Source organism: Carassius auratus, chromosome 16 (genome assembly GCF_003368295.1).
Source record: "Carassius auratus strain Wakin chromosome 16, ASM336829v1, whole genome shotgun sequence".
In the NCBI taxonomy this organism is placed as follows: Eukaryota; Metazoa; Chordata; class Actinopteri; order Cypriniformes; family Cyprinidae; genus Carassius; species Carassius auratus.
This window is the reverse complement of record NC_039258.1, coordinates 10,785,601-10,808,106: the sequence shown is the minus strand read 5'-3', so window position 1 is coordinate 10,808,106 and position 22,506 is coordinate 10,785,601. Positions and strand designations below refer to the sequence as shown.

Below are 22,506 nucleotides of genomic sequence, written 5' to 3'. Positions count from 1 at the left end.
TAGATAAGCAACGTTCTCGGTTTCCGATACATGCGAAACTCAGAACCTAGTGCCTACCTAGACAACTTCTTGAAATTGAGGTGTATTTATGACATCTGTCTTTAACAGTTCAGTTAGCAGGTCAGCTGTGAACTGCTGCTGGTAGATTCTTTACAGTTACAGAATAACTGCGCTGGAAAATCCCCTTAAAAACTAGGCTGTATATTTTATTATTATTTATTTATTGAACAATATAAATTTACAAAAATAGACTATAGCTAAATCAAATTCTGATACATGTTTAGGTTACTGCAATTTTCCATGTATCTTACTATTTAATATAATTATTTATTTTTATGTTTTATCATTTGATTAATTGACATTTAATAACTTAATATTTTTGAAATATTGTTTTTTATCATAAAAAAATACATGATATTTTATTTACTATATTAATTTAAAAAAATTATTCCAATTTTATATTTGATTACATTAAATATAGGCTAAAGGTTTTTTTTCAAAGACATCTGTGCCATATCACAATTAGCAGAGATTAGCACGTGATAGAAAAAAATAAAAGCAGGAACCCAAGACGTTCATCATCACCTCCTCGAGAGACCACCAGAAGTAGCCTACTGTTTAAAGTTCGTGAACAGGTAAGAAGAAACCCACGAGTTCATTTTTGTTTTGTTCTCTTTTTTGTTTAATCTTTTGTCTCCTTGTGTCGGGTTTTCCTCCCAAAAAAGTTTCTCTTTCGGTTTTAATTCAGGTGGGGACTGGTTTTATGAGAACACTTCCTCAAAGCGATTTTAAAATGAATTCCAGCGTATTATTAATCGTCTGTAGTAACTTTAGGTTTAAAGCGAAAACGCTCAAAAATCATATTAATTGTCGTGTATGTGTCGTGGAATAAAGGATCCGATGAAGTCGATCAAACACCAGTGTTAGTTTGACTTCCGTTTCTTCCTTATTCTGGCCAGTGTGTTCTCTTGTCTAGTTTGAGTGGTCAGCCTTTTAGAATTGCCATTTCCCTTTATTAATCGATCTACTTAAGCTCTTATCTACTTATTATTTATTATTATTATATAATCTATACTTTTTTTTTGGATTAAAACTGGTCTTGTAAAACGACCCGAGATATGATGGCATATTTCCTGTCATAAGACAGGAAGAATCATAGTTTACATAAGTACAGTGCATTTTGGGGGTTTGTAAATGTCTGAATTTATGAAGTCTTATCACTTATTAGGTTTCCTCAACCAGTTTTACAAAACTTGACTTTCTTTTTGTTCTACTTCTATTTTTCTATTCTATTCACTTATTTTTACTCCATTTCTTTTCCCGTTTCCTTTTGTATAGAAAAATCAGGTGGGTTGTGTTTTTTTTTTTTTTTTTCTCAGTTTGTTTGAATGCATGTCAGTAACTGATGGGCCGTTTTGTTCTTGACAGACCATGATGTTTGGGAGCTTGCTGTTTGCCGTGTGTTGTAGCGCAGCACTGGCCCATTTCAACACAAATCTAGACCAGCACTGGGAGTTGTGGAAGAAGACCCATAACAAGTTTTACTCTACTAAGGTGAGACTAAATTTCATAAGCATCCATAAGATCCAAAAGCTAATCTTTGTTTACTTCTGGATTCGTTTTCATAATGCCGTTTTTTTTTTTTTTTTTTTTTTTTTTTTTTTAAAGAATGGATTCATTATTACTGTGTAGTTTGAAGTGGTGTTGATGCTGTCCATGTATTGAAATGTATATTTACGACTCCGTTTTAAATGCAGTGAAGGATGTCACGTGTGATCCCTGTGATGTGAATGTTTGTTGCAGTTTGAAGAACTGGGCAGGAGGGAGTTATGGGAGAGAAACCTTGAACTTATCACCCTTCACAACCTGGAAGCCTCCATGGGCCTGCATTCATATGACCTGGGCATGAACCACATGGGTGACATGGTGTGTCTGGGTTTTTTTTTTTTTTCCTGATTATCTGCATGCAGCAGCTTCCAGTTTTGCTTCTGGCATGCAATATTGCCTTATCATTCTGCGGTACACCCTTTAATTAGTCTAAAGTTTTCAAAAAGCTCTGTAGCGCACCATTTCAGTAAGTGTTCTGCCCAACCGGAGCTAAGCTAATTTGGGTTATAAAAAAAAAAACAGTGTATTTATATGCACACCCTGGTTTTTTCATGCAGTTCCCATACTGTCAACATGATCTCTGGACACTGAGAATGATATGAAGGCTGTAATACTAAAGTTGTCCTCTGGTCATAGCATAAATTCAAAGCCTGATCCTTTTTCTGTTTCTATCAATTATAATGTCAAATGCATAGCTAAAATTGGCGTACTCCACTGTCAGTATGGTTTTATCATTTGTTTTAAGACTTTCTAAATTACCATAATGACCTACTGTATAAGAATTCCTCTAAATCAGTGCTTCCTAAACCTGTCCTGGAGGCCCCCCTTCCCTGCAACTTTTTAATGTCTCCTTGTGTAACTCCTGATTCCACTCATTAGAGTCCGCAATAACTAAATTGGGTGTGTTTGATTGGTGAGACGTACAAAATGTGCAGGGCAGGGGGTCCTCCAGGACCCGTTTGAGAGGCACTGTATAGCCCACTAAATGTTTTGGATGTCATCCCTTTTCTGTGTATTGCACTTTTGATGTTCTAGAGTAACCCTTTCATTGCTGTAAGACTAACAACCAGACCGTAAGAGGGGGGTTAAATGCCTGTGCCCACTTTGCACTTACCTGAAGCCACCAGGGCTATATTTTTTCATGTTTTCTCTACTGAAAACATTAGCTTTATTTTATAACTGGTAAACTATGCAACTATAACAACTTCATCCTGCCCTGATTTTCCTTTTGTCACTTTGATTCACAGACACCAGAGGAGATTCTGCAATCATTCGCCATGACTCGTGTCCCTCCTAACTATAAGAGGCAAACGGTGAATTTTGTGGGCTCTTCTGGGTCTCCTGTTCCAGACTCTCTGGACTGGAGAGAGAAGGGATATGTCTCCAGTGTGAAGATGCAGGTGTGAATGTAATCCTTTTGACACTATGCTAACCGATCCACTTAATTAGCGGTGTATTTCTATCTAGCATGAAGCAAATTTTATAGTCGGTGGACTGATTGTTTACGAAGTAAAATGGCTTGGTTGTTTCAGATGTTTCTCTTATGATGTCAGGTGGTGAGTTGACCACATTCTGTCAGAAAACATTGCTGTTCTTTCGCTTTAATTTCACTTCCTTCATTTGGTTTGTACAGTCAGTGTTTGAAGGAGCTTATTTCCCCTTTTATGTAACTTCCTCTGATTTGGAAATTCATAGACCAGCAACCAGAAACGGATTGGTCAAAATGTTGTTTCTGTAGCTTCACAAGCAGTTAAGTTCCTGTTTCCTGTTTTCATAGTTTCACCATGTTTCTCTTTTCCGTCAGGGTGCGTGTGGTTCATGTTGGGCGTTCAGCTCTGTTGGGGCTCTTGAAGGTCAGCTGATGAAGGCCACAGGAAAGCTGGTTGACCTCAGTCCACAGAATCTGGTGGATTGTTCTTCCGGTTACGGCAACAAGGGCTGCAATGGTGGTTTTATGAGTTCTGCCTTCCAGTACGTTATTGATAATGGAGGAATAGATTCTGAGTCCTCTTACCCTTATGAAGGAGTGGTAAGTTGTGTGTTAGGGGTCCATGTGAATAAAACCTGCATATCAAGTAATTGCATGAGGAAAATATTAAGGGCACAGTTGTTTGACATCACATTAGAAGTGACCAGGCTGTTTCCACAGTCTGTGCCATACCGATTTGGAGCATTTCTGTACTTTTAAGTTTTGAGTATGAGGTGTGGCTTTTTTTTTTTTCCTCCCAAATACAGTAATCCTTAATGGGTCTAATGTGTCCTACAGCAAGGGCAGTGCAGATACAATCCATCTCACGCTGCAAACTGCACCAAGTACTATTTTGTTCCTCAAGGAGATGAGGAGGGCCTAAAGCAGGCTTTGGCCAATGTCGGGCCCATTTCAGTAGCCATTGATGCCACCCGTCCTCACTTTGTCCTGTACCGCAGTGGTGAGCATTTCTTGTTGCATTTCTATCAGACTGATTACCAGATCTCAAATGTTTATAATTGGGGCTTGTAAGGTGTTCTATTACCTTGTTACCTCCCATCTGTACACCACAGGAGTTTACAATGACCCAACCTGTACAAAAAAAGTAAACCATGCAGTTCTGGCTGTAGGATATGGTGCGATTGCTGGAGAGGATTTTTGGCTGATCAAAAACAGGTACAATTAAGATTTGTGATAATAAATTGACTTGTTTTGACTTTAAAGTATGGCCCCTCAAAGGCTTGTAAAAGCAGAACATCTATGACAAACAAAATTGAAGAAAAATACAAAAACGGATTTGTTTTGTTCTACTTCAACAGTTGGGGTACCCATTTTGGAGATGGTGGCTACATCCGTATAGCCAGAAATAAGAACATGTGTGGCATTGCCGAATATGCCTGCTTTCCAGTTATGTAGCTGCAACATTTCAAAAACAAGAAATTCATTGTTTTGTTGTTTAATTTCTTTGAATGCATGTTTTATATATGGTTTTTACGTTGTCTTTTTAAATATGTCTAAATGTGTTTTATGAGTCTTACAAAATTGTTTTGTTTGGCTTAACTTAAGAGGAAAGAGTACATGTAGTATTTGGAAATGTTTGCAATAACTAATGTAACCTGAATGGTAACAGTCTAAATTATTGGATAAATGTGGACCATGCCATCCACCTACCTGGTCACATCAGAAGAGAAGCCACGGTGTCATCCTGGTTTAACATCGCACATGGAAGCATGTGTTCAAAGTGGTAATCCCAAATTGTTTAAGTGACCATAACATGATTTTTAACTTAGTGTTTGTTTGTTTGTTTTTTTGTGTGGGGTTTCTTTCTTTTTTTTTTTTTTTTTTATTCTTTGGAAAAAAATGTATCCCTTTTTTTGCTGTAGAAATATTAAATGAACTACATTAAAAGGCTGGGTTGTGTGGGTTTTGTGTGTGTGTGTGTGTGTGTGTGTGTGTGTGTGTGTGTATGTGGCTAAGGAGACCCATTTTCTGATCCACAGCCTATCATGGTCAACTCTGTGAAGGGGAAAAAGATGTTCACCTTTAGCAGAATGAGATTTTAGAATGGGTGGTGTATTCGGTTTTGCAATGCAAAAAGACAGTTGTGTCGTATGACAATAGGGATAGATTAGCACGTGATGGAACAAAATAAAAAGCAAAGCAACCCGGAAATCGTTCATAATCGCCACCACAGACGACCAGAAGTGTGGCTTCACGAGTGCACAGGTGAGAATAGACACATCAGGTTTATTTCTTTCCCCACATTTATGGATATAATCTTTTTAATGAAAGTTTGGGTTTTCTTTTAATTAAAGTGGTTACTGCTTCTATTGAGAACTTGTAAAAGAGATTGTAAATGTTTTCCATTTGAGACGTCAACTAATTTCTACCCCTTTGACGTGTATTTATTTTGTTTTCCCTAAAGAAAAGTTTCTCTTTTCATCTGGACAATGTATTTTTTTTTTTCTAAGAGATTTGTATTAGCTACTCTTTTGGGTTGTCCAAAGTCCATGATCTTTCTGAGGATTAATGTTATAACAATGAGATGGCCAACGTAGATTTTAATATAGCAGCTTGCACCGAATTCTTCGCCCTGTACTTGTGATTAAAAAAGAGAAAACGTTGTTTTTCTAAACGCGTCGTCTTTCTGCTACTCCGCTTCTTACGCCACGTATTTAAAATGCTGTCAAGTTTAAACAATGTGTCAAGACAGTCTGTGCTCTGTTCCATTTTGTTTGCTTTTTGAAGCACAATGCTTTCTGTGTGAACGTCTCGTTCGTTCAGCTCACTGCAGTTTTAAATCCACACTGAACGATATCGGTTTTATCCAGCTGGTGGGAGATACAGTAGTCTATTTGATCACTTTCCTGGATCAACATTATTGTCCGAAAATATAGACTTAAGTCAATCCCTACCCCTAAGCCTAACCTTACCCATACTTTATTCCTAAAATCGGTGGGCAATGAAGCCTTAAACAGATATTTCCTGAAAAGTTATATCTAAATTCTGATTGGTTGATTGGAATGTAGGATGTTGATCCAGAAACATGTTGTAAATCACGCTCACCGGTCTAGTTATGTGCGTGTATGTATCGTCTCACACACTGAAATAATCTCTTCATAATGTGGCTGATGACTTAAAAGCCACCTGTCAACATAATGCAATGAGAATATATTAGAAAATAATACAGATGTTTGAATGCGTGACTTGCGATTTGTTCTCATCAGACCATGATGATGTTTGGGAGCTTGCTGTTTGCCGTGTGTTGTAGTGCAGCACTGGCCCATTTCAACACAAATCTAGACCAGCACTGGGAGTTGTGGAAGAAGACACATAACAAGTTTTACTTCTCCAGTAAGGTAAGAATATGATTTTCACAAGCCTCTGTCAGATGATCCAAATCTGGGGCCCATATTCACAAAACGTTTTGTCTTTCAACTAACAGTTCTCCTAAATATTAGTATAAGTTTTTAGCTAAGCGGTTTTTCTTAAAACCTATTCACAGAGCTGCTGAGACAAACTTTCACGAAGGAATAGAGAGAAGTCTAACAGTAAGGACCAAGGGCAACATTATGTTGCCATTTTCAAATAAAGGTTTAAAAATGCTGGCTGTGTGTCATTTATTAAACAATTATATGTTCAGCTAATTGTCAGCCTACATGTGTGCCTCTAATAATTAGTGAATCTGCATGTAAGCAGCTGTTTAATTAGCAGAGTAGAATAATCATGGCTGATAGTAAGACATGCAAACGTAAAAGAAAATCAAAGTGGACACAAGCACAGCTGTTACTTCTTGTCCAGCTGGTTAAGGGAAACAAGGATATAATCAAAGGAAAATTTGGAGTTGGGATAACCAAAGGTGATACCTTTTGAAAAGCTCATTGTCATCAAATGTTTCTAAAATGTATATATTCTTAGGAAGATTGCAAGCAACCGAGTTTTTTGCTCGGTCTTAGTAACTTGGGAGTCCTCTTCACTACTCCTAAAGTTTCACAGATTTAGGAGCTAGTTTTAGTTTTTACAAGCTTTATGAAACCGTCTTAGAGCAAAAGTGCAGCGCCGACCTCATACGTCATTCCCCAGAACTGCTTCAGTTTTACCACAGTGAGCACAAGATAGATTAAAGTGATTATTACATTTTGAATATGGATATTTTTCTTACTAAAACACATCAATTCGCTACAGAAGGCCTTTGTTCTTTGATTCATTGGCTTATTTAAGAACTTTTATATCATAATTTAAAATTAAATATATTTGTAATACTTGGAAAAAAATGAACAAATATCATAGCACGTTTTTTTTTTTTAAATATCACGATTCATGATTTTATCACAATTCTTTGTCATGTTGGTTTTACTATTTTGTAAGCTGTCTGAGCTGTCTAGAGCCCAACTAATTTCCCTATTATAAAGACAAAGCCTTTCAACGTAACAAAATAAAAGAATGACAGATATTTAAGCCAAAGAGGGCCAAGATAAAAATCATTGTTCTTGTTTTTTTTAAAATATATAATAAAGATAGAAGAATGACAAGGATACGCATTACAACTACACATAATATACAAATAAAACAAACAGTGCTTTATTTTCAGGTACAATAGTGTATTTAGCAGGAGCATTCAAAAAATGTAATGAATAAATATAAAAATAAGACCCTACATAAACTAATTTCTAAAGCAATTGTGATGATTTTGGCTCACATTTAACAAAAACCCACCAATTCACAATCTCAACAAATTATAATACTTCATAAGACCAATATAAAAACATTTTTAGTGAATTGTTGTCCTTATGGAAAGTATGTTCATTTATTGTACATGTACTCAATACTTGGTAGGGGCTCCTTTTGCTTTAATTACTGCCTAAATTCGGTGTGGCATGGAGCTGATCAGTTTGTGAAGGGATAGTTCACCCAAAAATGAAAATTCTGTAATTATTTCATGTCATTCCAAACCTGTATTACCAGCAATCTTCAGAATATCTTCTTTTATGTTCAGCATAAGAAAGCAATTGATACAGGTTTGGAGTGACATGAAGTGAGTAAATGATTTTTGATGTGAATGAATTTTTGGGTGAACTATCCCTTTAAGGTATACTAAACTACCTCTCTCTTATTGGTTACAACTGGAGAATGAGATTAATCGTTGTGATTAAAAAAAATTAAAAACAGGTTTTGGGTGGAATATATGCATGTATAAGAAAGTTCAAGAATATGGAATGAATAAATACATTTGTTTCAGCAAATATCATATATTCAAATATTCCCAGAACATGTATATGATTGAAAAGAAAAAGGAATGGTTAGAGAATGAAAAATTACAATACACTGAAATACACTTTTACAATACACAATTTTTTATTATTTATTTTTTTAAGGTAAGAGGTTGCAAACAATATATTTTAGCTACATTTAAAAAAAACAAAAAAAAAAACTAAATTTGTTTATTTAAATGTAGCTAAAATAAACTGATTGCAACCACTTACCTTAAAAATAAATCTTTTAAAAAATACCTTTTTTTGTCAGTATAGGTTGGTACAATGCATAAATAAAAACTGTTATGGATATTTACAACTATACTGATGGACCTAAAGATTCAGGAAATGGTTTACAGTGGTGGAGGAAGTCAAACCAGACAGAACATTTTATTGTTCATATACCAGACAGTATTTTATTCAGACTTGGCAGCAGCTTTACAGAATATTATTACCAACAAAACAACTAGAGATAACATTCTAATAGAAATATACACCGCACTACTTAACCAAATTATGAATAGATGTTCAATTCTGTTGGATACCAGCACATAAAGGAATTAAAGGGAAAGAAACAGAAGACAAATTAGCGAAAAAGTATTAAATCTTAACGACAAAATAGATATTTCCCTTTAAAAAATGGAGGGAAAACATTAACTAAAATCAACATTAATAATCAATGGCAAAAGATTTGGGACTCAGATAATAAAGGAAAAACGAATATTACAGCATTCAAAAAGTAAATTTAAAACTATAAAAACAAAACAGAAGAATTCAGTTATAAAAGACTACGGTTAGGACAAGCACAATTTAATAAAACATTATTTCTTAAGAGGAAAGTGAACACAGATGAATGTGAGATTTTAAATGCAAAGAAAATGTTGAGCAAATTAGGAAGAAAATGGGATGTTAAAGGTATTTTAGGAATAGATCATTCTTAAGTGGAAGTTAATTAATATTTTGCATGAAATTTGTATTAGAGACAAAGAGATGTCCAGTGACCAAGAGAGTAATAAATCAGGCAGTTGTATATTGGGCTTACCGATTTACTATTTTAGAGGCTTAGTATCAAGAGATCAGCTTAATATACACACATACTCCTGATTTAAAGATATTACAGATGCAAATAAAATGTCCATATAAGGATGTAGGCTTACACAAATAATAACTGCACACTAATGGTTACCACAGATTTAGACTTCAAGGATACACAATCTTGCAATTATGTATGGAGAAACAATGATTACAACAGTCCTGGTTGTTTTTCACAGTCGCAGGAAACATTCAGATTTCTGTTTAAATGTGAACTTGTGCACTGAGCTGTATTCTCGGGTCCACTGATGCACACTGACCGATGAGAATAAATGCAGAGGTCCACAAAATGTCTATGAATGTTTGTTACTGCAAATGGATCTTGTTTATGTGGTGTGTATAATTCTTGACTGGGGTTCTACAGCAAATAATATTAATTAGTAATAGTACAAAATGTGAAATTAATGCTAACAGCTCAAAGGAAAAATGTTGAGTCACGGCAGTTCTGTAATGGTGATCATACTTGGCAAATTTAGCACAATATTTGATATCATACTCTATATTAGTCAAAATATAACTTAGCAGTATATCAACTAAAACAATATGATGAACAGTTTAAAATAACGCTCACGGTTTTCAGTGACACACATTCAAAATTCTCACAAGGCAAACTTTGGTGAGAGATTATTAACAGGAACTTTCACATTACAGTTGACGACGTGAAATTGCTGCAAGATGAAATCTTGTTTCGGATTTATACACATTTAATTTGTGAAACATTGGAATTGCAAGACTTCATGAATCTTTTCCTTCCAATGCTCTTGCACAATATAAACCACGCCTACTCCAAAGTTCAGTTGAGTTCAGTTACTGTGGCAAAGTATGCTTGGAAACTGACCTGAGGTCTGTTTCATAAAATACGATAAGAAAAGCAGTGATTAAAGTCCAGCAACTGACTTGAAATAAGAAATAAATCAGGGTTTAAGCAGTTCCATAGATGACTATTTAAGTTCACACAATCTCACTAATTAGATCCAAATTCAATGAGTCAAGATAAGTTGATTCACAAATTTAAGCAGCCCTTAACGTCAATCATAGATTAAATCGAATCCACCATGGCAGACACTGAGTAAATTTTCGCTGTTTAGAAGAAACTCTCCTTATATCTCCTCCGGAGCAAACCCCATCTATATTTCCAGCAGACTGCTTACTAGATTTTAACACCAAACTACCCATCAAATCGAGATCACAAAGGCAGTATGAAAGCAGACAAAGCAGCAGGTCCAGACGGCATACCACCAGAGTCCTTGAAATCAGTAGTTTAAATAACAACCAACATGCTTCACCATCCGCTACAATAAGACTAGCACACCATGGGATTCCACCAAATTTTGTCTCCATTATCCAGCAGTTGTACAGCTACTCCTCATGCCAGGTTATACATAAAGGAAAACTAACAGAATCTTTTGAAGTGCTTTTGAAGTTTTACAGAAAAACCCAACACAGGGATCCGTTGGTCCCAATCTGGCTCTCTGAGAAAGAAAAGTAAGTTAGCTTCAAAATAAACACCATGAAGATTAACTTCAAACAACAGGAGCAAATTCAACTACATGGTGTGGACATCAGATATGTAAATAAGTTCAGCTACCTTGGTAGAGTGGATAGCAAAGATGGAGGAGCGGATGAGGACATTACGAGCCGCTTCAACAAAGCCAGACATGTTTTCAACACCCTACACCCCATTTAGAAATCAACAGTTCTCTCCAGGAAGACCAAAGTCTGCATCTTCAGTAGAAACGTTAAAGCAGTCTCGTTATGGATCTGAAACCTGGATGCTAACAAAAACAGCCACAAACAACCTGCAGACCTTCATTAACAATTGCCTGTGTTATATATTATATTTCAGATGGCCAGAAAAGATCTAAAACTCCAGATTGTGGGAGGAAACAAATCAGTTGCCCCAAATGAACAAGAAATACGAAAGAGGAAATGGGGTTGGATAGGTCACACTCTCTGCAAGAACCTTGAAAATGTCACCAAACCGGCACTGCACTGGAGTGGAACCCACAAGGAAAGAGAAGAGTGGGTGTAGGCCAAAACAGACTTGGAGACGATGCACGGAAGAAAAGGAAAAAGGCAGCTGGATTGTCGAGTTGCCCAAAAAATTGTTGAGGCCCTATGCTCCTTTGTGGAGTCAACGGAATAAGAAAGAATCTGTTTGAGACGTTGTTTTCTTCAGTGCATAAATGACGTATGACAGCTATATTCTTCATCTGTAAATGAAAGTCGTTCAAATATATACATTTTGTTGTCAGGAGTAATCTAGGCATATGCAGGTGAATGAGCATTTTTGCCTTTATTATGACAGGATAGATCAGAACTGACAGAGAGAGACGGGGATGGGATCAGAAAAGGTCCTCAAATCAGGATTCAATGTATGGCAGTATCAACGCAGACAATCCTTGTGTATTTTATAAAACAGGCCTCCAGGGCAGTTCTTGGCTCTTTTTAGGTGGGCCCTAGACCCTTAAAACTATAATAATTTATCTGAATGATCGAGCCAGTTAAGCTTACTCCAAGTTTAGCATTCTCATGTCTTTTGAGTCTTGTTGGTTTAAACATTAAAGTGATTTAAAACAATTCAAGCACAAAATAAAAAAGAGATATCGCGCACACAGAAAGTTGCTGCTTGAATGTTGCTGAAGTTGCCTTTTTTTTTTTTTTCATTGTCTGTTGTTTATGTTGGCAGGATGAGGAGCTTGGAAGGAGGGAGTTGTGGGAGAGAAACCTTGAACTTATCACCCTTCACAACCTGGAGGCCTCCATGGGTCTGCATTCATATGACCTGAGCATGAACCACATGGGAGACATGGTGAGAGCATGAGTCCAGTGTCCCCTTTTCCCTTTTACACTGCATTTCTTTGTGATTTCTTAGGTACTTTCTTAGAGAATTTTTACTTTTCAATAGCACCTGCATAGACTATAATAGATGCCCTGAAAAACAATTGACGATTTAATCACCAGTAACTCAGATTGTCTTTATTGTGTTATGTTGATTCACAGACAACACAGGAGATTCTGCAGTCATTTGCCACGACTCGTGTCCCCCCTGGTTTTAAGAGGCAAACAGCTGAATTTGTGAGCTCTCTTGGAGCTTCTGTCCCAGACTCTGTGGACTGGAGAGAGAAGGGATATGTCTCCAGTGTGAAGAACCAGGTATGATTATACTGCATATTTTGAATAAAATCTGTTATATCTATATGTAGCATAAATGCTAAATGTTTCCTGTTTTAGTAGTTTTATCATGCTTTTCTGTCTTCTGTCAGGGTGCATGTGGTTCATGTTGGGCGTTCAGCGCTGTTGGGGCTCTTGAAGGTCAGCTGATGAAGACCAAAGGAAAGCTGGTCGACCTCAGTCCACAGAATCTGGTGGATTGTTCTTCCGGTTACGGGAACAAGGGCTGCAATGGTGGTTGGATGGCTGATGCCTTCCAGTATGTTATTGATAATGGAGGAATTGACTCTGAATCATCTTACCCTTATAAAGGAGTGGTATGTTATTTCTGTGGGTCCATGTGTTTAAAAACAAACAAACAAACAAAAAAATGATGAGAGTAAATTCCATTAGTGATCCTAGAGCACAAAACCAGTCTTAAGTCACTGGGGTATGTATTTAGCAATAGCCTAAAAAACTAAATTCTGGTTCAAAATAAAAAAAAAACAATTAATGCCAAAAATCATTAGGATATTAAGTAAAAATCATGTTCCATGAAGATATTTAGTAAATTTCCTACCGTAAATATATAAAAACTATTTTTGATTACTTATATGTATTGATAAAAATTCATTTGGACATCTTTCAAAGGTTATTTTCTCAGTATTTTTCCCCAGATTTTCAAATAGTTCTACCTCGGCCAAATATTGTCCTATCCTAATATACCATACATCAATGGAAAGCTTTGTTTATTCAGCTTTCAGATGATGTATACATCTCAATTTAGAAAAATTGACACTTAAGACATTTTTTGTGGTCCAAGGTCACATATTAGAAGTAACAGGACTTGTTATTGTGAGATTTGAGTGATGCTTATGCAGTCAGGTCTCTACATTGATGGATTTATCAGTGTTTGGTACATTTTTAAAAAGCTGCAATCCATTATCATAATAAATATATTGTACTAATAAATAAATATGTCCTACAGCAAGGGCCATGTATATATGATCCATCCCAGCGTGCAGGAAACTGCACCAAGTACTATTTTGTCAGTGAAGGAGATGAGGAGGCCCTGAAGCAGGCTGTTGCCAACGTCGGGCCCATTTCAGTGGCCATTGATGCCACCCGCCCTCAGTTTGTCTTTTACCACAGTGGTGAGAATTTCTTCCCTGTACATTTCAGACTGATTACCATGTCAGGGTATTCAGGTTACAAATTTAGGGTTGAAATGTTTTTTTTTTTTTTTTTTCATTGACAACTATTATAACATTATCTTACATCTGTCCACAGGGGTTTACAATGATCCATCCTGCACCAAAAATGTAAACCATGGAGTTTTGGCTGTGGGATACGGTGCGATTGCTGGACAGGACTTTTGGCTGGTCAAAAACAGGTACAGGCTGACTTGTTGAAATTGTGTGTTCATAAACTGACTGGGTCCGATATTGTTTTGGGAAATGTACATGCAGAAAGGCATGTAAAAAGAACATCTGTCTCAAACAAAACATTAAGATGGAAAAAAACTAAACAAATCCTGATTGTTGTTTTTTACTTGAACAGTTGGGGTACTGGATTTGGAGAAGGTGGCTACATCCGTATGGCCAGAAACAAGGACAACATGTGCGGCATTGCCTTATACCCATGCTATCCGGTTATGTAGCTGAAATCCTGTTAAAATAATGAATATATCAAAATAAGATTCAAGATGTATTATTTTATAATCTTATTTCTTAACTGTAAATTTGTTAAATATGTTTTCCCCCCAATTCTGTTGTCTTTAAAAATGTCCTAATATGGATGTCTTAAATAAATATAGAATTTTAAATCCGTCTTTTTTATTTCTTTCCTTTTTTGTCTTTTAAATCTTTAAAAGGGAATATGCTTTCACTCTACTCAGTATATTTACAAATGACTTGGTTTTATTCAGTGCAACATCACAACGAACAGTTTCACATGAGGTATTAAAGGATTTTTCAAGATAAGCACACAGATAATCAGTTATGATTGACATTTAGATTGCTGTGATTTTTACACCTTTGGTTGATTAGCCACATTCATAAGGTAACACAAGGGAGAGAATGACACAGATGTTCACACCAGCAGAAATAGATTTTAAATAAGTGATAGGTAAAAGAAAAAAAAAAACACTTGCTACCGTTATAGTCTGCTTATCTGAACCATTAATAAGTGGATCTCCAGCAAGAATGCCTTGAGAGAATTAATTCTGTAAGTGCAAATTATTATCCAACAATCAAGTTTGTTAAATGACATTTGTATTGGTGTCATTTATATGACACAGCTAAAATATAACTGCATCATATTTGTAGAGACATGCATATAGTTTCGGCAAGGCGCCACCTATTTGTAATAAAGCAATAAACCATTCATTAAACATTAATAATTACATTTTCAAAATGATTATAACCTGTCATAACATTAGCTTATTGTAAAGAAACTCGGTCATGACAAGAACATAGATACAGGTTTTGCCAAAGTCAGCCGAACTTACTATTTGTCATTTTGATTTGTTGAAAACCTACTTTTTCAAACTCCTCCCAGTCAGTTGGTCCGATTTTCAACAAAGTTTAGTCAGATCGTCTAAAGACTGTGCTGACAAAAGGTCATGAATTTTGTGTTGATAAACAAAACCATTTTTGTACTGTGTTGCAACAAGCTTGAGGCACGATGCCAAAATGACTCTTAGGTTGTATCCCTCCAAAGATTTGACATACTGACACCAAACTTTACCATTGTAACTTCACAGAATATTTGCACATTTATTTGACCACCTGTCAAAACCACCTGTTTGCTCAAAAGTGATAACCCATTAAAATATTACTAGAGGTTGAATTTGTGATTTTCCAGCCAATTTGACTAAAATCACCATGAATGGCTTTAATTACTCATTGCTGCAGTAGGTCTAACACTCTGTGCCATGCTTAGCTCCTCATTTTGCCCCTTTTGTGCTTGGCCCCTAAATTGCTATTTGCAGCTATATTTAATGTAATATTTATTCATCATGTTTTATTGTTCTATTTGACAACAAATTGTTTAATTAATATAGCCTATGAAGCTATATTAATATGAAGCAAAGAGATGCAGGTCTGTTTGAAACTATGCCAAATAATATCCGCTCAAGCTTTGTGTCTATTTTTATTTTAGATGCTGTTTTTTGTGAAGGTCTCATGAAGTAAACTGACCACAGTTTCACTTGCCATCATCGTTTTTTTCTTTAATTTCACTTCCTTAATATATATATTTGTCCAGTCAGTGTTTGAGGGAAATTATTTCCCCTTTCCTGTAACTTCCTATGTGATGTTTGGTCAAAATGCTGAAAGAATGATTGGTCAAAATGCTGTTTCTGCACCTTCAAAAGTCATGAAGTTGTTCCTGTTTTAGTAGCTTTCTCATGCTTCACTCTTCTATCAGGGCAGTTCATGTTGGGCATTCAGCTCGGTCGAGGTTCTTGCAGGTCAGCTGATGAAGACCACACGAAAGCTGGTTGACCTCAGAATCTGGTGGACTGTTCCTCCAGTTACAGCAACAAGAGCTGCAGTGGTGGTTTTATGAAGCCTCGCATCTGTCCACCACAGGAGTTTACAATGACCTGACCGGTACAAAAAATGTGAACCAGTGATTGCGGGACCAGAAAACAGGAACAATCAGAGTGATTGTGAAGTTTTGTGACCATAAATTGACCTGTGTATGATTTTGTTTTTTGAAATGTATCCACTCAAAGGCTTGTTAAAGTCGATCCGTATGAAATTTACTGTTTTATGGTCTAATTTCTTAGTTGTAAATTTGTGTTCTGTATGTAGTTTTACATTTCCATTGCCTTTTAAAAATCCAAATGTATTTTATGAATTTAAAGGGGGGGTGAAATGCTCGTTTTTACTCAATCACCTGTTAATCTTGAGTACATATAGAGTAGTACTGCATCCTTCATAAATCCAAAAAGTCTTTAGTTTTATTATATTCATAAGAGAAAGATAGTCTGTACCGATTTTTCCCGGAAAAACACGACCGGCTGGAGGCGTGACGTGTGGGCGGAGCTAAAGAATCACGAGCGCGAATAGGCTTTTGCGTTGAGAGCATGTGGAAGCTGTGACATTGCCATGAGGGAAAACCCATCATCCAAAACAAACCATGGCTTACAGTCAGATTCAGCCGTTTATTATGATCCAGAATCAGATCCAGAGGCTGAAACTGAACGAAAGCAGCAGCAGCAACGACTCGCTCCGAGCGGGGCTCGAACCCGGGTCTCCGGCATGGGAGGGACGCACTAACAAGGAGGCAGAGATATTTGAAGCAGTTTTACTCACCGCCTGCGGTTCCAACACACGACCGTGACCCTTTTTCCTTGGGATTGCATCATCCTTAAGAAATAAACGATACGCAAATCCGTCGTCAAACTGGGCCTTGTGAACACGCATCTTCGAAATGCGGGGAACAAACAAAAACAATTACACAACTCTGCTGATGCTCTGTAAAAATAAACTCCATCAACTGGTCCCTAAATGCTGTTTTTTTTTTTTTTTGGTAATCTGTGCAGGGTTGTCTTGCCCTGCAACCAAAAACACACTTCTTTTGTGACTTTTCGCGACGCTCTCGCTCTGATCAGTGAAAGTATGTGCTGTTCAGCCTCTTTATATGGGAGCCGCGCTCTTCCGGCAGAAGTGCGTCAGGACCCATATAAGGAAATTCCGCTCCATCTAACGTCACACATAGCCATACTCGAAAAAAACTTTCCGAAACTTGAGACAAACCGGAAGGAGTATTTTGGGAACAAAAATACTCCTTCAAATGTACAACTTAATTTTTGAAACTTTGCCCATGTTTAGCATGGGAATCCAACTCTTTAACAGTGTAAAAAACTCAGTATGCATGAAATAGCATTTCACCCCCCCCCCCCCTTTAAAAAAAATAAATATGACATTTTTAATCTTGTCTCTGAGTTGACATTTTAAATGGAAGAATGCAATTACTCATTGGTATATTTACAAATGTCAACTGGTCAGTTGAGTAAGTTATTATTTTTGTTTATTTTAAACAAATACACCTTTAATCAACCAGGGGTAATCAGAATCAATCTTAAGTCCTGTTCAAACTGTTGCCATAAAATTAGAAGCACACAATTCCCTAGAATATCATTAAATGCTTGAACTTTAATATTTGTACTCATGGAAATTATAAAGTAGTCAAACCTGTTCATTAGTAGGGGGTGTCCCAATACTTTTGCCCATATAGTGTTAGTTAGCTGCCAAGTGTGGTGTAATTTTTCTTAAAAATCTAGTAACAAGAAAACTCTGGACATTTTTCATACTTGGTTTTTAATCATGCCATTGTCACTAAAACTATGATAACTATTTTGGACACATTTAACTTTTGTTTCATAGAAATAAATGACATATTCCTTAAAGGGGTCATATAATGTTACTAAATAACATTATTTGGTGTTATGAAATGTATTTATGCGGTTTAAGGTAAAAAAACACAGTCTTTTCCACATACTGAACATTATTGTTTCTCCTCTATGCCCCACCTTTCTGAAACACATTGATTTTAACAAAAACTAATCGGTCTGAAAAGCGAGGTGTGCTCAGATTGGCCAGCTATCCAGTGCCTTGTGATTGGCCGAATGCCTCAAGCGTGTGATGGAAATGTTACGCCCCTCACCAATACTGTGATGCATGTCCCGGTCAGAACACTGGTGAGACAAGACAAAAACAATAAAACCCATTACAAACGAGCCATATGTTGCATCCAGTGGGGACATAATTACAGATTATAATGATTTATACTGTGTTTTTACTCATTGTGTTGCATCGTGCAGCGTAAACAAAACCATGTCTGCATTTTTGCTCAGAGAAACAACAAACAACAAGCTCTACTCTACACCAGCAGTCCAGTCCTCGCACCCCACCACTCTGGACCTTTGGGCAATGTTGACATCAACAGGTATTCAGGTCCCACGAATTATATAAAATATCCAGACAGAAATTTGTTACTGATTCTCAGTGGGAAAGTGCCTAAGCAAAGTTGCCCAACTTTTTGAGCAAGTTGCATTTTTCAGATGTTCACTCAAACAAAAAGAGTTTAGAAGAGTTTTAAAAAACACTTGGTAGGCTACCTTTGGCAGCTGTGTCATATGACAATAGGCAGATATTAGCACGTGATGGAACAAAGTAAAAGCAAAGCAACCAGGAACTCGTTCATCATCACCTCCTTTACACAGTGCAGTTGCCAGAAGTGCAGCTTAACAGGAGTACACAGGTGAGAGATACATCAGTTACTTTTATCATCACTTGTATCTATTCAATAAGTGTTTTTTTGTTGGTGTTTTCTATCAAAAAAACTTTCTCTTTTCACTTTCTTATCACTTTCTCTTTTAATTAAGCCATTGCCTGGGGTTATAATTGCAGTAATGATAGTGTGTATTGCCCAAAGCCTCTGATATTTTTAAGATAACGTCAGATAATATAGATTTTAAATTAAATTGTTTCACTTTCTTCTATACTAGCGGTGAAAAAGAGAAACTGCTTTTGTTGTTGTTTTTTTTTTTTTTTTTTTTTTGCTTTGTAAACTTCATAAAGCAAAAGTCGTCTTTGAAAAAAAAAGTCCCCTTCCGCCTCGCGTCTCTGCTTTTTCAAGTTTAAAAATGTGTCTCGACAGTTTTGTGTTCTTCCGTTTTATTTTACATATTTAAAGCAGAAAATGCGTTCCGTGTGAATGGCGTTTGTTCATCTCACTGCAGATTGAAGTACCTGTTCCGGCCAGTAGGTGGGACTAAGAGCCCGTTTTCAGTAAATCGTTATTAATTCAAAGCCCCAAATACTAACCAACCAATCAACTTCCCTGATTTCTTTACATGGATATAAACATATAAATGGACATATAGGGTACTATATATAGTTACAGAAGTCATTCACTGGAAAAATCTCTTAATATTGTGTGTTATATGTCGGCCAGCTGTCAACATAATGCAATGAGAATATATTATCACAAAATATTGAATGCATGGCAGTAATTATAACCTGTGTTTTGTTCTTGTCAGACCATGATGTTTGGGAGCTTGCTGTTTGCCGTGTGTTGTAGTGCAGCACTGGCCCATTTCAACACAAATCTAGACCAACACTGGGAGTTGTGGAAGAAGACACATAACAAGATTTACTCCAGTAAAGTGAGAATATGAATGTCATTAATCTGTCAGATGATCCAAAAGAATGTTCTGTCAGGAATGCATTCATTCATGCATCCATTTCTTCCTTGTTTCTTTTCAGACTTGTAATGCTTGATTTATGGGGTTATTTGTTGTAGAAATAATAATGTTTTCATTTATGACCAGTGAAATCAATAGTTGTATATGTTGCTGTATTAAACTGTGGAATTTATTTTGTTTATATTGGCAGGTTGAAGAACTGGGCAGGAGGGAGTTGTGGGAGAGAAACGTTGAACTTATCACTCTTCACAACCTGGAGGCCTCCATGGGCCTGCATTCATATGACCTGGGCATGAACCACATGGGAGACATGGTAAGGACATGAATATAGTGTCCCTTTCTTTCCCCCTTTCCACTGTATTTCTTTGTCTGGGGTTTTTGTTTGTATGCATATACATTCAGTTTGCTTAAAAAAATGGCTGGCAGTATCTAAAAACTAAAAATGTTATCTTTTTTTTGTTGTTGTTGATACACAGACAACAGAGGAGATCCTGCAAACGTTAGCCACAACTCGTGTCCCCCCTGGCTTTAAGAGGCAAGCATCAGAATTTGTGGCCTCTCCTGGGGCTTCTGTCCCAGACTCTCTGGACTGGAGAGAGAAGGGATATGTCTCCAGTGTGAAGGACCAGGTAAGATTATACAAATATATATATATATATATATATATATATATATATATATATATATATATATATATATACACACTTTTTTATACAGAAACAAAATGCTTTTCTTATTTCGATTTTTTTGTATGAGTTTTATTTTATGTCTCAGGACAGCTCTTTTTGCTTAGTTTGAAAGACCTGAGACAAAAGTATTTATAGAATTTCAGGTTCACATTATATTGTAATTATATCTAGCTTGGAGTCAAAAAGTGTAAGTATTTCACAGTTCTTGTGTTTCCTGGTTTTAGTAGTTTAATCATAATTCTCTCTCTGTTGTCAGGGTGCATGTGGTTCATGTTGGGCATTCAGCGCTGTTGGGGCTCTTGAAGGTCAGCTGATGAACACCACAGGAAAGCTGATCGACCTCAGTGCTCAGAATCTGGTGGACTGTTCCTCCAGTTATGGCAACGAGGGCTGCAATGGTGGTTGGAAGAATGCTGCCTTTCAGTATGTTATTGATAATGGAGGAATAGACTCGGAGTCATCTTACCATTATGAAGGAGTGGTAAGTTGTTTGTGCATCAAATTGAAGGAGAAACAAGTGATAATTACAAAACATCGTAGAAACATTTTATATTAGAAGTGTCAGGAACTGTCACTGCAAGATTGTATTCAGAAAGCTGGATTTGTCAGTGCTTCAGTCATTTAAAAAAATAAAAATGCTTCAACCCATTATTATGAATATAATCTAATAAATAAATGTGTCCTAAAGCAAGGGACATGCAGATATGATCCATCCAAGCGTGCAGCAAGCTGCAGAAAGTACTACTCTGTCCGTAAAGGAGATGAGGAGGCCCTGAAGCAGGCTGTTGCCAACATTGGGCCAATTTCAGTGTCCATTGATGCCACCCGCCCTCAGTTTATCATGTACCACAGTGGTGAGTATTTCTCTCATCACATTTCAGGCAGGCTGATTACAAGCCTGTTTCATTGGTTGCTATTATAATCTTTTAAACTAATAATATTATAATCTCACATCCTTCCACAGGAGTTTACAATGATCCATCTTGCAGCAAAACCACAAACCATGCAGTACTGGTTGTGGGATACGGTGCGATTGCTGGACAGGACTTTTGGCTGGTCAAAAACAGGTACAAATCAGAATGATTGTTATGAACTGACTGGATCTGATTTTGTTTTTTGAAATATACCCAGTGTAGTCTTGTAAAAAGAGAACATCTATTTCAGACAAAATACTGAGATTAATAAATAAATATGCTAATAGTTATTTTTGCTTGAACAGTTGGGGTACCCGTTTTGGAGATGGTGGCTACATCCGTATGGCCAGAAACCAGAACAACATGTGCGGCATCGCCTCATACGCCTCCTATCCGATTATGTAACTGAAACACATGCTGAAATCTAGGAATATAGATAAGAAATGTGTAAATTTCTTACCTGTAAATGAGTTTTCTATATCCTTTTTTTTTTGGTCAAATTTCCATTGTTTTTTTTTTTTTTTATCAAAATGTATTTTAAGAATGTCTTACAGTATAAATATGAAATCTCTCTATTGTGAACCTTTAAAAGAAAAATTGCTTTCACTCTACTCAGTATATTTACAAATGACTTGGTTTTATTCAGTGCAACATCACAACGAACAGTTTGACATGAGGTATTAAAGGATTTTTCAAGATCAGCACAGAATGTCCAGTTATGATTGACATTTAGATTGCTGTGATTTTTACACCTTTGTTTGATTAGCCACATTCATAAGGTAACAAAAGGGAGAGAATGACATAAAATGACACAGATGTTCACACCAGCAGAAATAGATTTTAAATAAGTGATTGGTAAAAGAAAACTCGAGTCTGTTTCTCTGAACAATTAATAAGTGGATCTCCAGATGCCAAGAATTCCTTGAGAAAATTAATTCAGTCAGCCTATGTTATGATCCAACAGTTAAGTTTGCTAAAATAAAATTCCTGTGCCAGAGCTTTGAGTCTATTTTTATTTTAGATGCTGTTTTTTGTGAAGCTCTCGTGAAGTAAACTGACCACAATCTCACTTGCCATCATTGTGTTTTCTTTCATTTCACTTCCTTTATAT

At 36.4% G+C, this 22,506-nt stretch overlaps 3 protein-coding genes across 5 annotated transcripts; all 3 read left to right on the top strand.

Moving 5' to 3' along the window:
* Positions 1 to 499: 499 nt before the first annotated feature.
* LOC113116113 (cathepsin S-like) lies at positions 500 to 4,675 on the top strand. 2 transcript variants are annotated; one of them, XM_026284026.1, is made up of 9 exons: positions 520 to 635; positions 1,339 to 1,347; positions 1,429 to 1,554; positions 1,804 to 1,926; positions 2,856 to 3,008; positions 3,413 to 3,637; positions 3,875 to 4,037; positions 4,150 to 4,252; positions 4,396 to 4,675. In XM_026284026.1, exons 3-9 carry the CDS (start codon positions 1,432 to 1,434, stop codon positions 4,490 to 4,492), a joined length of 987 nt encoding a protein of 328 aa, XP_026139811.1. In that variant the 5' UTR covers positions 520 to 635; positions 1,339 to 1,347; positions 1,429 to 1,431; the 3' UTR covers positions 4,493 to 4,675. The 2 variants fall into 2 exon arrangements, with proteins under 2 accessions (XP_026139810.1, XP_026139811.1); XM_026284025.1 differs by lacking the exon at positions 1,339 to 1,347 and having other exon boundaries at positions 500 to 635.
* On the top strand, positions 511 to 22,469 carry LOC113116112 (cathepsin S-like). Of its 2 annotated transcripts, none has more exons than XM_026284024.1 (8): positions 511 to 635; positions 19,628 to 19,753; positions 19,983 to 20,105; positions 20,269 to 20,421; positions 20,738 to 20,962; positions 21,170 to 21,335; positions 21,446 to 21,548; positions 21,701 to 22,464. In XM_026284024.1, exons 2-8 carry the CDS (start codon positions 19,631 to 19,633, stop codon positions 21,798 to 21,800), a joined length of 993 nt encoding a protein of 330 aa, XP_026139809.1. In that variant the 5' UTR covers positions 511 to 635; positions 19,628 to 19,630; the 3' UTR covers positions 21,801 to 22,464. The 2 variants fall into 2 exon arrangements, with proteins under 2 accessions (XP_026139809.1, XP_026139808.1); XM_026284023.1 differs by lacking the exon at positions 511 to 635 and adding an exon at positions 18,712 to 18,846 and having other exon boundaries at positions 21,701 to 22,469.
* Positions 5,152 to 14,314, top strand: LOC113116111 (cathepsin S-like). The gene is made up of 8 exons (XM_026284022.1): positions 5,152 to 5,302; positions 6,304 to 6,435; positions 12,110 to 12,232; positions 12,424 to 12,576; positions 12,687 to 12,911; positions 13,562 to 13,727; positions 13,864 to 13,966; positions 14,134 to 14,314. The coding sequence occupies exons 2-8, from the start codon at positions 6,307 to 6,309 to the stop codon at positions 14,231 to 14,233; spliced, it is 999 nt and encodes a 332-aa protein (XP_026139807.1). The 5' UTR covers positions 5,152 to 5,302; positions 6,304 to 6,306; the 3' UTR covers positions 14,234 to 14,314.
* Positions 22,470 to 22,506: the final 37 nt, after the last annotated feature.

Coding starts and splice junctions, on each gene's coding strand:
- LOC113116113 (XM_026284025.1), top strand. CDS start 1,432: ATGATGTTTGGGAGCTTGCTGTTTGCCGTGTGTTGTAGCGCAGCACTG. Junction 1,555..1,803: donor ACAAGTTTTACTCTACTAAG/GTGAGACTAAAT, acceptor TGTTTGTTGCAG/TTTGAAGAACTGGGCAGGAG. Junction 4,253..4,395: donor TTTTGGCTGATCAAAAACAG/GTACAATTAAGA, acceptor CTACTTCAACAG/TTGGGGTACCCATTTTGGAG.
- LOC113116111 (XM_026284022.1), top strand. CDS start 6,307: ATGATGATGTTTGGGAGCTTGCTGTTTGCCGTGTGTTGTAGTGCAGCA. Junction 12,577..12,686: donor TCTCCAGTGTGAAGAACCAG/GTATGATTATAC, acceptor GTCTTCTGTCAG/GGTGCATGTGGTTCATGTTG. Junction 13,728..13,863: donor GTTTGTCTTTTACCACAGTG/GTGAGAATTTCT, acceptor ATCTGTCCACAG/GGGTTTACAATGATCCATCC.
- LOC113116112 (XM_026284023.1), top strand. CDS start 19,631: ATGATGTTTGGGAGCTTGCTGTTTGCCGTGTGTTGTAGTGCAGCACTG. Junction 20,106..20,268: donor TGAACCACATGGGAGACATG/GTAAGGACATGA, acceptor GTTGATACACAG/ACAACAGAGGAGATCCTGCA. Junction 20,422..20,737: donor TCTCCAGTGTGAAGGACCAG/GTAAGATTATAC, acceptor CTCTGTTGTCAG/GGTGCATGTGGTTCATGTTG.